The sequence below is a fragment of the Mauremys mutica genome, chromosome 11 (genome assembly GCF_020497125.1).
Source record: "Mauremys mutica isolate MM-2020 ecotype Southern chromosome 11, ASM2049712v1, whole genome shotgun sequence".
NCBI lineage: Eukaryota > Metazoa > Chordata > Testudines > Geoemydidae > Mauremys > Mauremys mutica.
In genome coordinates, this window is record NC_059082.1 from 71056233 (window position 1) to 71073585 (window position 17353).

The 17353-nt window shown below is 43.7% G+C and overlaps 1 protein-coding gene across 1 annotated transcript in view; it reads left to right on the forward strand.

Moving 5' to 3' along the window:
- The window catches only part of CYTH3 (cytohesin 3), an 81044-nt gene that overhangs the window by 26348 nt on the left and 37343 nt on the right, over positions 1-17353 (forward strand). The window contains exon 2 of the mRNA XM_044979012.1: positions 16976-17058. Coding sequence (XP_044834947.1) covers positions 16976-17058 — 83 coding nt within the window. The remainder of the gene's footprint in view (positions 1-16975; positions 17059-17353) is intronic.

Here is a 17353-nt window from a genome sequence, read left to right on the forward strand (position 1 = left end):
GCTCTGAATGTTATGTCTAGAACCCATCTCCAGTTAGAAGTTGTGCAATTAGGTATCCTGGTAACAGAGTTCACACTAAGTGGAAAACTGTAAAACTTCTCAAAAGAAGTTACACTTTCCTAGTTTACTAATTTGAATTTAAACTAGAAAAATTTTGCTATGCTAAGTATCAGAGGGGTAGCTGTGTTAGTCTGGATCTGTAAAAGCAGCAAAGAGTCCTGTGACACCTTATAGACTAACAGACGTATTGGAGCATGAGCTTTCGTGGGTGAATACCCACTTTGTCGGCACAATGGAGTGGTGATTCAGAAATAGGCATAGACTTATCCTCATATACTTGAATCCGGTAGACAGGGTGGATTTGATTTAAATCACTAGTCAGGAAGACTTGATTTAATCATGGATTTCTACATAAAAGTGCATTCTTGTTGGTTACAACCTTAATACATATTCTCCACAACTCAGAGATGGATTAGATAGTTGAGACCCAAACTGGATCTCTTTTACGGCCTGCTGCCATTATAGGTTTTCCCTTCTAGTGAGAGAATGGTATGGTAGATTCAGAGATTAAAGTAAGCTGGTACAGTCTGGTACGGCGTATCGGCAAGAGCCAGTATGCCGTGCTGGACTGGCTTCCTCAGGCTGGCAATTTTAAAGGGCCCAGGTTTCCCGCAGCGGCTGGAGCCCAGGGCCCTTTAAATAGCCTCCCGACCCCTGCTGCCGGAGCCCTGGGGTAGTGACAGCAGATCTCTGGTGGCAATTTAAAGGGCCCAGGGCTCCTGCTGCTGCGGGGAGCCCCAGGTCCTTTAAATCACCACCCGAGCCCTGCTGCCGCTATCCTGGGGCTCCGGCAGCAGGGCTTGAGTGGCGATTTAAAGGGTCTGGGGCTCCTCGGAGCGGCCAGAGCCCTTGGCCCTTTAAATCACTGCCAGAGCACCGGGATAGCGGCTACAGGGCTCCGTTGGCGATTTAAAGGGCCCAGAGCTCCGCTGCAGTAGCGGCAGCCAGAGCCCTGGGCCCTTTAAATTGCCCCTGAGGCCAGGGGCTCCCAGCAGCTCCAAAGGTGATTTAAAGGCCCTGCCTCTTCCGGTCAAGGCCACGCCTTTTCCGGTTGAGGACACATCCCTGCTCAGGACTCCGGCGTACCGGTAAGTCCATTAACTTACTTTCATCCCTGGGTAGATCTCAAATCAATGAAGGCTACACTCAAAAAGACCTCAAGACTTCTGGAATATGCTGCTCAAACAGTTTCACTTTTGTTTCTAATGCCTGTCCCTTCCTTCTCACATTTATCTCCAGACTTCTTCTCCTTGTTCAGATCCATTCCCCATCAATCTTCTATTCATTGAACTTTTTGAAACTTTGCACTTCTAGAGAGAGGTAGGGGATTGACTCTGTGTACACAAAATTGCAGAGGGACAGTAGGGTTGAGGTCTGTTATTTCTCACCTCTGTATATTTATTTATTTAAAAACATTTTTGCTGTTAGCAAGCATGTTATCTCTGGAGACACAAATCCACAGTGTGAGACCTGCAAAACTAAGCATCTCTGATAGTATGTTCTAGACTTAGCACTGAGTCCCAGGGGTCTCAAACTCCCGGCCCGCTGGCCATCTGTGGCCCGAGAACCTCCCCAATGTGGCCTGCGGGGCTCCAGCAATTTTGGGGCCGGGTCTCTCCCTTGGCCCTGCCTGCTGCCCCAGGGCACTTCCACCTTCCCCCTCACGGGCGATATAAAATGACCCAGGCCCTCCCACCACTGGCAGCACAGCGGAGCTGAGTGGCTTCTGCCTGCTCACTCCATGTGTCTCCAGCCCCTCCCTGTGGCCCCTGAGGCCAATGGGAAGCTGCGGGGGCAGTGACTGCGGGCAGCAGTGCACGGAGGCCCCCCAGCCTGCCCTGCCTAGGAGCCCCAGGTAAACGCTGCATCCCACCACCTCTTCCCACATGCCCCCTCCTGCCCTCAAACTCCCTCCTCGAACCTGCAACCCCACCCCCTCCTCCTGCAACCTCCCACCCCCACCCCAGCCCAGAGCCTACACCCCTCCCAGAGCCTGCAACCCCATTCCTCCTCCTGCACCCCCACCTCCAGCCCGGAGCTTGCACCCAGCACCCAAACTCCATCTCAGAACATGCACCCCAGACTCCCTCCCCCACCCAAACTCCCTCCCAGAGCCTAAACTCACCCCTTCTGCACCCAAACTCCCTCCCAGAGCCTGCACCCCAATCTCCTACCCCAGACCTCCTCCCCCACCCAAACTCCGTCCCAGAGCCTGAGGCAGGTGCGGGGCAGAGTTTGGGTGGGGGGAGCAGAGTTTTTGGGGGCAGGTTCTGGGTGGCATGAGTGACATTATTGGCCCACCTGGGGGATTTGAGGACTGGCACTGGTCCTAAGGTAAATTGAGTTTGAGACCCCTGATCTATACAGAAGCCCCTGGAACCGCATAAGAATGGGTCCCTAATCCATGAACTATTGGAACTCATTTACAAAACTTTTCTTAAACATTACATTAATATATTGTCTCATACTATAGAATTAGAATTTATAATCCCCGTTCCATGATGAGATATCTTTGAGCTATAATGTATCTTAATTAAAAGTATCTTTAGATAGGTTTTTTTTCCCCCTCAAAAAGCATTTTATCAAAAAAATCCGATTTAAATAAAAAAAATCCAATTTTTTTTATATATAATTGATTTTTATCCACCCTGCTGGTAGATGAAGTCAATCTTTTATTTCTGCAGTACTTCCTGTATCTGATCAGATGTTTTAAAATCTAAACGTGACCATTTATTTTTTTTCTGTTCATCCCTCACCTGCTTCTCTTTACAGTGTAAAAAGTCTGCTGCTCTTGGTGAATGTGCGCATGGATGATCCTGTTTTTGGAATTCACAGTCACATTAATTCTGGTATTAATCTATTGCTAGAAAATTGGGTATGATTAAACTCAGCTTTCTTATTATATTCAGTGATATTAGGCATTTTGAAAAGCAAAGTCAGTATTGCAATGTTTTGTGTTTTTGAAATATGAGTAGCAAGACTTAAAAGTTCCAGAAAGGAAATCAGCATATCTTTGGTATATCAAGTTGAAATGAAGACTGCAAAGGTGTTTAGTATTTTTCAAAATAGTGTGATTGCCTCAGCAATGATTTGTCTTCCTTTTCTTGCCTGAAGATTGACCCTTTGCTTCATTTTTGCAATTTTTTTGTTTTTTCTAATGGAAATGTGATTAAACATTAACAAAAAGATAAATTGCTGAAATATAAAACACAAAAGAAGGAAAAATGCAACTTAATCATAGTAATCAGTACTGTCTCTTTGTGGTAATTGCTAGAAGCATGGTCAGGAATAGAAAATATACATGTTTTTTTCAGTATTAAATTTTTTGTGTGTTAATAGTGTAATTAGAAGTGGCAAAAAGAAAGGATAGATGTTTCCTTAGCTGTCTCTAAGAAGTTCAAGAACTGAACCAATGATGACCAGGTAACATTAAAATCCACAGCTATCTCATGTCTTAATAAGAACTTATCAAGGATAAAATACCTTGGGCCTCGCCCAAACCATCTCTGTGCAGGCAAGGTGTACATCCATTGAATGCCAAAAAGATGGTGTTAAAATGTGGACTGCAAGGAGTAAGGGATTTCTTAGTAGTTTAGTGATTTTTTTTTCTGTGCCAGATAAGCAGGAAAAGGCATGTTTATGGGCTTGTCTACACTACCCACCAGATCGGCGGGCAGCGATTGATCCAGCGGTTGTCAATTTATCACTTCTAGTATAGAGACGCTGAGTGCTCTCCTGTCGACTCTGGTACTCCACCAGAATAAGAAGCACAAGTGGAGTCGATGGGAGCGCGTCAGCTCTTGACTTACCGCAGTGAAGACACCGCGATTTGTAGATCTAAGTAAGTCGACTTCAGTTACGCTATTCAAGTAGCTGAAGTTGCGTATCTTAGATCGACTCTGTGCAGTAGTGTAGACAAGCCCTCTGGGTAATTTACTACTTTTTGTTAAAAAAAAAAAAAAAATTCCCCCTGGGCCCAAAAGCTTCATTTTGGGGCAGCCCCACCATTTATCTAAAGTCTCTAAATGGTAATTTTAAAACCCGCACTGATATTGTAACTGCTAGATTCTTACTGACTTTATCTGCCATTTCTGTGGAGTGCAAAATACTAATCCTCTCTCTCCAGTAGTAATATTTCTCATGCCTAGTAAATTCTCAGGAAAGATCACAGCTGTGGTTCTTCTTTAAAATACATTCTGCCTTCAAGTTAGACTAAACCTATAGTACATCTCTTACTGTGTTGATTCTTGGTTTTAAAAAACCTCCTCAAAACCCACAGTATTACCAAAAAAAAAGAGAGAGAAGCCATTATTATGATGATAAGCTAAAACCATCTTAAAAATTGGTTTGAACTGTGTGGGCATTGTGGGGTGCTGCCCTACTTTAGCTTCTCTGTGTCATTTTGTGAAGTTATGTGGGTTGTGGGTTCTTTTCTGAGTGGAGAAAGCTGTAACGAGGTTTTTTGGGGGTTTTTTGGGGTTTTTTTTCTCCAAAGCAACCTTACTAGACCCTGACCTTCCAACCTCTTCTGATCTACTAACACTCTCCTTGCTGCTTGACTAGTAATGTTAATTTGATCACTATCTGACCATATGAAAAACTTAACTAAACCCTAATAAAATGACCTAAAAAAGGTAAAGACATAACCAGTTAATTGGTTTACAAGAGTTTATTTCCTTTCTAAAGTGCAGTTATCCTACAAATTCCTTTTATGATAAAGTACATACAAGAGTAACCCAGATTATTTTACCCTATTTTTAATATACTAAATCTGATGAGTCCTCCTTACAGAGTAAATCACTTTCCCAAATTCATACATCTCAAAAGTTTACAAGTCATAGTAGAAGGGAACAATATTTCCTCTGACTTCCTGAATATGCACTTGAATGTGCCAATAGAAGCAATATCAACTTGTGAAGTTCTTTTCATATTACTGATAGGCCAAATCCAGATAGGCCAAATAATGATTGATTGTGATGCTTATAACAAGAATTAAAATATCTCCTTCCCCCCCAGAGTTAAACAGGTGATCAACAACTTCTTGTAATGGAGCATTGTCTAGTAGTTATAGAATATGAATGGGTGGTTGTGAGTTTCAGGTCCTGTTCTAGGTTCTGCAGTGCTCTTTGTACTTTCGCAAAGTATAGTGGACACATTGCTGAATTCCTTTTTCCCATTGACTGAATGGTAATTTGGCATGTGAAAGGCATACTGCATTGTTTCCTGTATATAGGAATATCTTCATCCACAACTGCAATGTGGCCACTGTTAGGATAAGGATGGAAGACAGCAGCTGTTAAACGGCACACAGTATTGCAACACAACAGTCAAGGACAAAAACTGAAGATTACTATGAAATCCAGCTAAGTTTACAGGAGGAATTTTGGGAAATCATGTTCTGTCTGCATAATGGAATCTGTCCAGGATGCTATCCTCCTACGAAAATGTCTATGGAGTCATTAATGACCACAAGTGTGGTCACAGCTTTTGTTTATACATCTTGTCTAAAAGCTTGAAAATACTCTTTTGATTTAATAGACTTGAAGGGGGATGGGAGTGGGAGAGACCACCCTGAGAATATCTGTTCAGAGGAATGGACTGGAATGGCCAGTTTTGTTCCAACAGCTGTATACATGTTAATTTTCCACACGGCGTACAGTTATCAGGCCAATAGATACTGTACAAATGTAGTTTTTGGACAAGGAAGGGCTTATTGATCTTGCATATTGTAAATATCAATATACCTATACTAAAATATCAGCTGCTATAGCTAGCTCAAAATCTGTTTGATCACTTTTTACAAGGGATGGGAATACAACTTCTAACATAGCATTGCAGCAGTTTGGGGTTTACTTTTCTCTTATGAGGGAGATGGGTTTTAGGAAGAGTATTAAGGAAAACCTTTACCCCTCAGAAAAATGATGCCAGTTAACTCCATGATTCCTATAATTTATTTTGCCTCTTAAATTGGATTGGGCAATAATTTCATGCTCTGTCTGATACTGGTTCATATGTTGTTGTAGGATCTCTGTTTTGCTTTATTCTCCCTTTCACAGACTTAACTCTGGAATCAGTTAAAGGGGGAACAGGGCACAACTGTCCTGGACAGGGAGAAAGAAAGACCAAATATAAGGGACATAGTTTAATTAGTTCGCAGCTTTATTACTTAACTTATCTGGGAACTAACCAGCAAAAGTTCATGCTGTACAGGTCATGATTTCTTCATCATTTCCTCGTGGTGAAGGGCTGCTATCATCCCCACTCTTCTGCACAGCTGGTCCCAGCACACTGCTGAGACCCCACCTTACCTCTCCTATAATGAAGGTTAAGGGGCAGGGGAAAGGGGGTTGTCTCCTCTATACCATATGTTAGGAGCCCTCGCTTCTTTAAGGGCTGTGTTCCCACACACTCCACTTCTGATTCCGGTTTACCAGAAAACTGGACCCTAAGAGGAACAAGTACCAGCACTGGCCACCTGCTAAATTGTGACATCTTTAACTTTACCTCCTGACCTGTCTCAAGGGGCCTGGAGCTGCTATGGTGAAGGCAAAAAACCCCCCAACAACAAACAAACAAAGAACCATCCTGCCTTGGCCATCTGTCAATAAGGCGAAAATTCCTTTCCAATCCCCCAAAAAGCAACTAGTACAATTGCCCACAGCAGACCACAAAACCCATTCCTATGCTAATCCTAGGCCTGGTCTACACTACGCGTTTAAACTGAATTTAGCAGCGTTAAACTGAATTAACCCTGCACCCGTCCACACAACAAAGCCCTTTATATCGATATAAAGGGCTCTTTAAACCGATTTCTGTACTCCTCCTCGACAAGGGGAGTAGCGCTGAAATTGGTATTGCCATGTCAGATTAGGGTTAGTGTGGCCGCAATTCGACGGTATTGGCCTCCGGGTGGTATCCCACAGTGCACCATTGTGACCGCTCTGGAAAGCAATCTGAACTCGGATGCACTGGTCAGGTAGACAGGAAAAGCCCCGCAAACTTTTGAATTTAATTTCCTGTTTGCCCAGCGTGGAGCTCTGATCAGCAGTCCCAAATCCAAAAAGAGCTCCAGCATGGACCATACAGGAGATACTGGATTTGATCGCTGTATGGGGAGACAAATCTGTTCTATCAGAGCTCCGTTACAGAAGACGAAATGACAAAGCATTTGAAAAAATCTCCAGGCTATGATAGACAGAGGCCACAGCAGGGACTCAGCACAGTGCTGCGTGAGAAGTGTAACGGAAAGCCAAAGAATAAAATGGACGCTCATGGAGGGAGGGAGGGGGTACTGAGGACTCCAGCTATCCCACAGTCCCCACAGTCTCCGAAAAGCATTTGCATTCTTGGCTGAGCTCCCAATGCCTGAAGGGTCAAAAACATTTTCCCGTGTGTTTCAGGGTGTATGTCGTCAATTTACACCCTTCTCGCCCCCCCCCCCAAAGAAAAGGGAAAAAAATTGTTTCTCGCCTTTTTTCAATGTCACCCTATGTCTACTGCATGCTGCTGGTAGACGGGGTGCTGCAGCGCTGAACACCAGCATCCCCTTCCCGGTGGCAGATGGTGCAAAATTACTGGTAGCCATCATCATCATCAGCCCGTGAGATCTCCTGGCTGGTCTTGGTGAGGTCGGCCGGGGGCGCCTGGATAAAAATGGGAATGACTCACGGTCATTCCCGGCAGACGGTACAAAAGGCTTGGTAGCCGTCCTCATCATAGCAGCTGGAGGCTGAGCTCCATCAGCCCCCCCCCTTTCATGTCTAAAGAAGATTCTGTACTCCCTGGACTATCATAGCAGCGGGAGGCTGCGCTCCTCTCCCCCCCACCCTTTAATGTCCTGTCTGGACTATCATAGCAGCTGGAGGCTGCCTCTCCCTCATTTTATCTCACTAAAAACTCAGTGTTTCTTATTCCTGCATTCTTTATTACTTCATCACACAAATGGGGGGACACTGCCACGGTAGCCCAGGAGGGTTGGGGGAGGAGGGAAGCAATGGGTGGGGTTGTTGCAGGGGCACCCCCTAGAATGGCATGCAGCTCATCATATCTGTGGGATCTCTGGGGCTCTGACACAGAGCGGCTGTGCTCTCTGGTTCTCTAGTACACTTGCCCCATATTCTAGGCAGGACTGACTCTATTTTTAGAGAAAGAAGGGAATGACCCGGGGAGTCATTCCCATTTTTGTCCATGCACCCCCGGCTGACCTCAGCGAGGCCAGCCGGAGCACTCATGACAGCAGCAGATGGTACAAAAGGATTGATAACCGTCATCGCCAATTTGCAGTTGCAAACGGTGCAAAATGACTGATAACCATCAACTCATCGCCAGTTTACAATGGCAGACGGTGCAATAGGGATGGTAACCGTCTCTGCTACCTTGCAAAGGCAAATGAATGCTGCTGTGTAGCACTGCAGTAACGTGTCTGTCAGCAGCATCCAGTACACATACGGTGACAGTCAGTGGTGAGCTGCAGCCGGTTCGCACCGGTTCGCACGAACCGGTTGTTAAATTTAGAAGCCCGTTTAGAACTGGTTGTTCCTGGAGGGACAACTAGTTCCAAAAGGGCTTTTAAATTTAACTAAAGCTCTAGCAGCTCCCTGCCCTTTCCCCAGCCCCAGCTCACCTCACTCCGCCTCCTCTGCTGAAGTTCCTCCGGCTTCTCCTCCCCCTCCCCAGCTTCCCGCGAATCAGCTGTTTGCGCGGGAAGCCTGGGAGGGCTGAAAAGGAAGCAGTGGCTTCCACGAGGTGAGCTGGGGCCGGGGGGCGGGGGTGCCAGCGGGAGGAGGGCAGGAGGCGGGGCGGTGCTCGGCGAGGTCGTGGCGGGACTCTGGGGTCGGGCGGCGCGGCTCCTACCCCCAGGGTCCAGCTGTGACCTCGGCCGGGCGGTGCGGTTCCTGCCCGGCCGCCGGGTCTGGCCCCGACCTCGGCCGGGCGGCGCGGTTCCTGCCCGGCCGCCGGGTCTGGGTCCAGCCCCCGGGTCCGACCGGGCAGCACGGTTCCTGCCCGGCTGCCGGGTCCGGGTCCGGCCCCTGGGTCTGGCCAGGTGGCGCGGTTCCTGCCCGGCGGCACGGCTCCTGCTCGGGTCCGGCCCCTGGGTCCGGCCGGGTGGCGCGGTTCCTGCCGGCCCCCGGGTCTGGCCCCGACCTCAGCCGGGCAGCGCGGCTCCTGGCCGGCCCTGACCTCCGCCGGGTGGTTCTGGTCCCGGCCCCAGCCCAGCTGGGCCCCCATCTCCAGGCAGCACTGTAAGGTAAGGGAGCAGGGAGCGGGTGTTGGATAGAGGGCAGGAGAGTTGGGGGGGGCGTGGATTAGTGTCAGGGCAGTCAGAGGGCAGGGATTGAACGGGGCCAAGGGTCCCGGGGGGGCAGTCAGGAAGGAGTAGGGGTTGGATGGGGCGGAGGGGGGCAGTTAGGGGTAGGGATTCCAGGGACAGTCAGGGGACAGAGAGAAGGGGTGGTTGGATGGGGTTGGGGTCCCTGGGTGCCATCAGCAATGAGAGAAGGGGTTGGATGGGGTGGCAAGGGGCAGTCAGGGGACAGGGAAGGGGGGTGGATAGGGCACGGGTCCCGGGGAGGGGACTGTCAAGGAACATGGGGGGGTTAGATGGGGCAGAAGTCCAGGGGGAGGGGCATGACCCCTCATGGGGTGAGGACGAGGGAACCAGTTGTTAGTATTTTGGCAGCTCATCACTGGTGACAGTGACAAAAGGCAAAACAGGCTCAATGGTTGCCATTCTATAGCGTCTGCCAGGGCAATCCAGGGAAAAAGGGTGCGAAATGATGGTCTGCCGTTGCTTTCACGGAGGAAGGATTGAGTGACGACATTTACCCAGAATCACCCGCGACACTGTTTTTGCCCCATCATGAATTGGGATCTCAATCCAGAATTCCAATGGGCGGGGGAGACTGCGGGAACTATGGGATAGCTACGGGATAGCTACCCACAGTGCCACGCTCCAGAAATCGACGCTAGCCTCGGTACATGGACGCACACCGCCGAATTAATGTGCTTAGTGTGGCCGCGTGCACTTGACTTTATACAATCTGTTTTAAAAAAACGGTTTCTGTAAAATCGGAATAATCCCGTAGTGTAGACATACCCCTAGGGGGAGGTGAGTGGAAGCTACTAATTGGGTATAAGAGAGGGCACAGGCCAAAGGGGCAGGGGTAATATACCAACCCCATGGTGCACATGGGATAGTGACTTACCTGACCCCCCCACCAGCCTGCTCACCAGCTGAGGTGATGCTTACCCTCTCAATTCCCAAAGGATGGGAGATCCTTAAAGAAGGCTCTCTACCCTTTTTTTCCTACCAGTCCAGATAAAGCCTTCCCGCCTTGAGGTTGCATTCTCACATCTCAGCCAGTGAGTGAAGGCTGAAAAACAGGCCAACAAGTAGGATTTGCTAAACTAAAGAATCCACCCCAGACTATTTGCATGGCATCATCAATGTACCAGAAATGATTTAATCTTTTTGCTGCTGAAGAGTATGGTGAGATCAAAGATCTGGGCTTGGAAAAAGAAATCTAAGCTTTCTTTTCCATAGTGGGATGTGTTCCTAGTAGTCTCTCGCCTCTGGGGCTTTCTTGCTCCTACTCGTATGTGTCACATTCTTCTGTAGTCACAGCTGTATTGAATATATTGCATTTTCAAGGGTACTGAAATATAGACTGTTATTCTCAAATTATTTCTGAAGTGGTTTTCTTGCAGTTCTTTCCTTTATGTGCAAAAAAAGCTTTATGAAACTTTTTTTCTCCAAAATGGATCAGTTGAACAGCTAATATTTAAATAGCTGCAGCAGTTTTTCAGGTCCTTACCAAATAAGTATAAAGACAAGATCTCACCACCTTTCCAAGAAGTAATGCTTTAGAGAGACCAAGTACAAAGGATGGTTGAAGGAAATCACTGGCAAACAGAAATATAAAATGTTGCAGCTTGCACATGACTTATGGATTCGATTTATTTTGATGCGATTACATTTTAAGTTGTCAGCATTCAAAAAACATTGATGGTTTGGTTTTCACACTTTTTAGGCGGGCTTGTGGAGGGAAATGTATATTTGATGTGAGTGTCTAAAGACTAGAGACTTCTGGTTATGATTTTTCTCATGTATGGTAATGATGGTATCACTCTCTTAAACTTTAATTTGGTATTTGTAATACAAGTTGCAGTGTAAAACACCACTGTCTCCAGTGGAGTTACTGTAGTGAACTACAAAGGTGTGGATTGATTACATGATTGCTCTTAAAAAAAAATCGATATTAAAACTGCACTGTCATTTGAAGTAACATGAAGGATCCTGTTTTTGGTATTTTTTTCTGCCTATGATGTTGAAAGTTTACTTATGGAAAATTTACGTCAGGTGTTTAAAATCAGTTAAAGTGATTTGAGGGAAGATGGGCCAAGTGGCATGATTGGATTTAAAAAAAATTCGCTATGCTATTTTTTAAAAGAGCAATATATATTTAACTCTAACCTATAGGGTCTCAGCTCCTCTGTATTTTCTGTATATCTACCTTATTCTCTTTAGTAACTGGCTAAGCATATAACTTGGACTGTGAACAACCCTCTTAATCTTCAATAAAAATTTAGTTAATATATTGACTTCACCTTTACTAGTCTGCAAGATTGATTCTTCATGATAACGAATTGTTCCATCCGAGCTAATATCTTTCACACTAACATGGAAAATTGCTCTTGTGTAAAGATTTGAAGATAATTACAACTATCACATTTTGAGGTTTACTCATTATACTGAAATATTTTTTCTATCAAAAAGTCCAGGAAGGTTTTTGTTTGGCTTTATTGTTTAAATGGACACCTTCATTCCTCCCACCCTGTATATGTTGTGTTCTGAAGGGTTGAACCTCAGACATTTTGGAAATGACTCATAGATGATATCTAGAAAATGAGTAGTAATGAGTAATACAGAAGAAAGATGTAATTTTGTATTCTGAGAGACGCCTATGTATGGTTCCATATCTGCATCTAAGTTTAAAAAGGAAAAATGTGTTAGTTAACAGAATTTTAACTACAGAATGTTCCCAGAATGCTGCTTGCTTGAGGCAGTCTTGTCTGACTGCATCTTCATTTACATTGTTTTCAGTGTTGTTGTAGCTGTGTTGGTCCCAGGATAATAGACAAGATGGGTGAAGAAGAGCTCTGTGTAAGCTTGAAAGTTTGTCTGTTTCATTTATAGAAGTTGGTCCAATAAAATATTACCTCATCCACCTTGTCTCTCTTGGTTTACAGGTCAAGAAGGTATGTAGATTATTTAGACATGCTGAAATGATTTGACAGTTGAATGTTTATTGGGAGTCATTGAGGTCTATTGACTGTAACTATTCTGAATATTAGGAAACACTATTTCACTAGGAGGTTGGTGAAGCACTGGAATGGGTTACCTAGGGAAGTGGTGGAATCACTATCCTTAGAGATTTTTAATGCCCGGCTTGACAAAGCCCTGGCTGGGATGATTTAGTTGGGGTTGGTCCTGCTTTGAGCAGGGGGTTGGACTAGATGACCTCCTGAGGTCTCTTCCAACCCTAATATTCTATGATTCTAACAGTGGATTTGGAGCCTGCTTATAGAATAATTTTAGTCAGCTTGCTGTGAAGGCACATGCCAAAAATCTCAATGACATTTTCAAACCTTTTAAGCACAACAGCAATTTTATTTATTTATAAATGGGAATTTATTAAAGGTGCTGATTCCACTTTCAGTTGATACCACAGTGGCCCCTGCTATCTTTCCAGAATAAATGACTTTCTGCCTTGCACAACCTGTGGTGCCAATATAATGATGGCAGGCACCTTCAAAAAAATTAAACTAGATTTGCCTGCTATTTTGTTCAGAGAAGACTCTAACATCACTGTGGCGACTTGATCTAGCTAGTACTGTTGCAAATATTTTTTTTGCGTGTGACTTTAATTATTTTGAATTGAATGATATCAGAGGGACATACTTCTTTGGTGTTTCTCACATTGAAAAATGACATATTTTATCTATGATAAACCTTTTAATTAATTTAATCTAATTTTACATATTTATATGGGCCTCCCATTTCAGTAGTATCTCAGTGTCTCACAGTCTCTAATGCATTTATCACAACCCTTCCCTGAGGTACAGAAATACTATTATTCCCATTTTACAGATGAGGAACTGAGACACAGAGGGACTCTGCTTGTCTAGATGGAGAATGTGTAGCAAGCTGGGGTGCAAGCATGTGCTAGCCTGCCATGCACTGTCTGTCTGTGTGAAGCCTGCTACCATGCACTAACAAGTTCGGTAGTGCTCATTGATCTACTCTGATGGGATACTCCTAGTGTGCTGTAGCAGGATCCACACGGACTGTTAGTGTGTGTCATACTAATGCGCTGTAGATTTATACGCAAGTTGCCACACACGCTCCGTCTAGACAAGTGCTAACTGACTTGCCCAAAGTCTGTGGTGGAGCAAGAACTACTACACTTGTGCCTGCAGTGCCCACACAGTGGAGTTACAGTGCAGCACTTTGCTGTGCACTGCTATTCACACCCCCTTAATCCGAACTGCAGGGGAGTGTAGTCATGCCTTAAAGCAGCATGTGGCCCAATTAGCACACGGATGTGGCCCAGCTCAGCTGTGTGCTAAAGGCTGGCCCGCATGGCAGGATCCGGGTTCCCAGCTGCCTGGCAAGGCGGGGTCCAGGCTGCCCTGCCGCCCAGCATGGCCTGCCACACATGTTGGGAGTTTGGGATCGAGGCTGCTGGCCGGCCCTGCAGGATCCAAGCTCCGGGGCAGCTGGCTGGCCCCGCAAGCTCCAGGGCAGCCACCTGGCCCTGCGAGCTCTGAGGCAACCACCGGGTATCTGGGGTGGGCAGCTGGCCGGCCCCATGCGGCGTGGATCTGGGGTCCAGGGTCGGGGCTGCTGGCAGCGGGCCAAAATGCTGTGTAAGTTGAGAACCACTGCCTTAAATTACCCTGTTTAGAATCTTCTTTCCCTGCTGATTTTTCTCCTTTTCCATCCGGCAAATGGATAATTTGTGATTTTTCCAGTGCAGCAGAAAACAATATGAATCCATTTGGTTTACTTTTCTTCTTGTGCGACAATATCATTAATCATATAAGCATGGATGTGTCTGTGTCTGGGAACAGCGTGTCTGTGTATTTGAAGGTTCTACAAAAATAATGGAGTGATTTTTTCCCCTACACTGGACAGCCTGAACCTACAATACTTAATTCAGGCTTAACTCCTGTCAATTGAGAGTAGAAGTTTAATTAGTTTTCAGTGGCGATTTGACTCTTTAATATTCTCGATCGGGTATTAAACAACATGAAACTACAAAGAGAAACTGTAACAAGACTAATGCAACATTCTGCTGTGTAAAGAACTCTCAAAGGCAGCTAATGCAATGATTTTGCAATTTACTGTGAAATAAAAAGAAGCAGCTATGTAGGATATCTAAATATTTCATACCCTTTGAATTAAAATTGTAGACATTAGATTTCATTAATTTAAAATCTAATTAATGCTTTGAATTGTTACTGGAACGGTGACTTCCTAACTACGTATATGTTTTGGCAAACTATAAAAATGAGGAACCATATAACACAGCAAAAACACTTTTAGGGAGACTTGAGTGAACTTCCCAGCTAAAAAACTGACTTTTCTGCACTATTTGTCCTTTCCGATAGTTGAGATTATATAACATTCATTTCATTTTTATTAGTCTAAATCAGTTAAATAACTTAAGCTGAAGAGTATGTGTGTGCGTGTTTGTGTTAGACTGCTTATTAAACAAACTCAAGATTTTTGGCTGTTCTAAATCTTAAAACTTGTGTGTAAAAGACAATACATCTCTTTGTAAAGCCTGGTGTAAAATGAATGATCCTGTGTTTCAGATGTGTCAGTATCTGTTCTGAGAAAATGTTTTAAGAGGGGATGGGTTTCTAGTGATAAATATATAGGGGGAAAAACAGGAAAAAAATGTTTTAATTTTTTTTTAACAGAAGACTTGACCATTTCCTAAATTGAAAGTAATATAATCATGTTTGTACCTGGAACAGTTTAATGAGATCACTTGTTAGTACTGGAAAAAGAACAGGAGTACTTGTGGCACCTTAAAGACTAACAAATTTATTTTAGCATGAGCTTTCATGAGCTACAGCTCACTTCTTCGGATGCATAGAATGGAACACACAGACAGGAGATATTTATACATACAGAGAACATGAAAAGGTGGAAGTATGCATACCAACAGGAAAAGTCTAATCAATTGAGATGAGCTATCATCAGCAGGAGAAAAAAAAACTTTTTGAAGTGATAATTAAGATGGCCCATAGAAGGTGTGAGGAGAACTTAACATAGGGAAATAGATTCAATTAGTGTAATGACCCAACCATTCCCAGTCTCTGTTTAGGCCAGTGTTAATTGTATCTAATTTGCATATTAGTTCGAGTTCAGCAGTTTCTCTTTGGAGTCTGTTTTTTAAGTTTTTTTGTTGCTATGTTGCCATTTTAATTTTGTATTCTATTGAGAATATATAAAAAAAATTGCAAACTTTTACAATTGGAGCTTGACCATTGGCTATCAGAAGAAGATATACTTCAAATTTCAAATATATTTAAAAATAAACCCAAATCTTTGTTTCTGGTTTGTCTCTATAGCCTGTTAAATGCATATGCATTAGAAAAGGAGAAGGCTTTTGCCATTTAAAATTACTACATTTGTCACACATCTCACTTGGAGCAGAACCCTTGCTAATTATTATAATAGTTGCATTTTACTGAGCTTGTGAGGCAAGCAGCTCTGTCATCTTAATTAAAACAAAAACATTTCCATGAGAACAGCTAGCATTCAAACTGTTAACCACAATACATAAAGAAATGTGAATACTGTTGCTTATTGAGCACTGACAATGTCTTTAGTGTAGTACAAACAAATGAGGTGCAGCCCCTGACCTAGGATGCTTACTAATGGGCAAGGAAAAATCTGATTGCCCAGAAAACAGCTGAGATATTATTGGAGCAATACCTCAGGTTTCCTGCCTGCCAGACAAGGGCAACAGGGGAAATAGTGGTGGGCTGAGGTTCAGCTGCAGTTATGAAAAGCACTGTGCTTGCATCTTCAGTAGCAATTACTTTTATCAGCAGGGGAGCACTCTTCTTTCAGTATAACTAAGTAAACAGTTGAGAGAAGTTGTTTTAAATATGGCAAACTATTTTTTAAATGTTCTTGTAAAACACTGAATATATGAGATGCTGTGTTAAAGTTTTCCAACTCTGTCCTTATCTGTAATGAATAAAAATGTTACCTGCTGATAAAAGTAATTGATAGTAAAGATGCCAGCAGTATTGCAAGTACAGTACCTGCACCTGCCATACAAAGCAATCAAATAACATTTAATCCTGAATTGTGTCCTGTACCCTGGGGCTGATTTCAGACCACATCTCCATAAGGAGCCTATATATAAATATTATAATTATTTCCTGAAAGATGTGATGAATGTATGTACTTTACAAGTCATAGTACATTTTGTAAACCTACATAGGGTAATTTTAGGCATCTCCTTTTTTAAAAATACGAACAACTTTGGCCCATCACTGGTATAATTCCAATGATTTCTTTTATGAATTTGGCCACTTAAGTGTAGACCTAAGTCATAAGACCCATTATATGATAATGAGTCCCCAACAGCTGTATTGCTTTCTTTGAATGCTAGAATCTTTTGGGGGTGATGTTAATTCAGTTAATTGCCTTAGTTATGATTTATAAAGTGGAAGTTCAGTAACAATGGGTATATGCCAGTTTTTAACTCATATTTTTAGCTAAAGCAGTTTCTTGTAAAAATTGCTTTTCTTAGCCAAATTAATAGATACTGCTGATCTTTAATTTGTCTGCGATTGATAATAGTATATACATTTGCTTTATTTTCAGTACCGGATGATCTCTCCATAGAAGAGAGAGAAGAACTTTTAAACATTCGTCGCAGGAAAAAAGAACTAATTGATGATATTGAGGTAATTTATTTATCTGTCAGGTAAAGATGCAAAGAAGACTACCTCAGTACATTTAATGTTGTAGCAATATGTTATGGTATATTTATAATTATATATTGTTTGGTAACATTTTTAAAAGCGCTTAAGTGACTTGAAAGTTATCTAAGTTTAGATTCTTAAGTTATTTAAGCACTTGTGAAAATTTTACATAGTGATTTAAGAACCTAAATCTTACTGACTTTCAGTGAGACGTAAGGCTTGTCTACATGAATGATTTCATGGCAAACTGGGGTGTGAATCTACTCTGCACTACCCT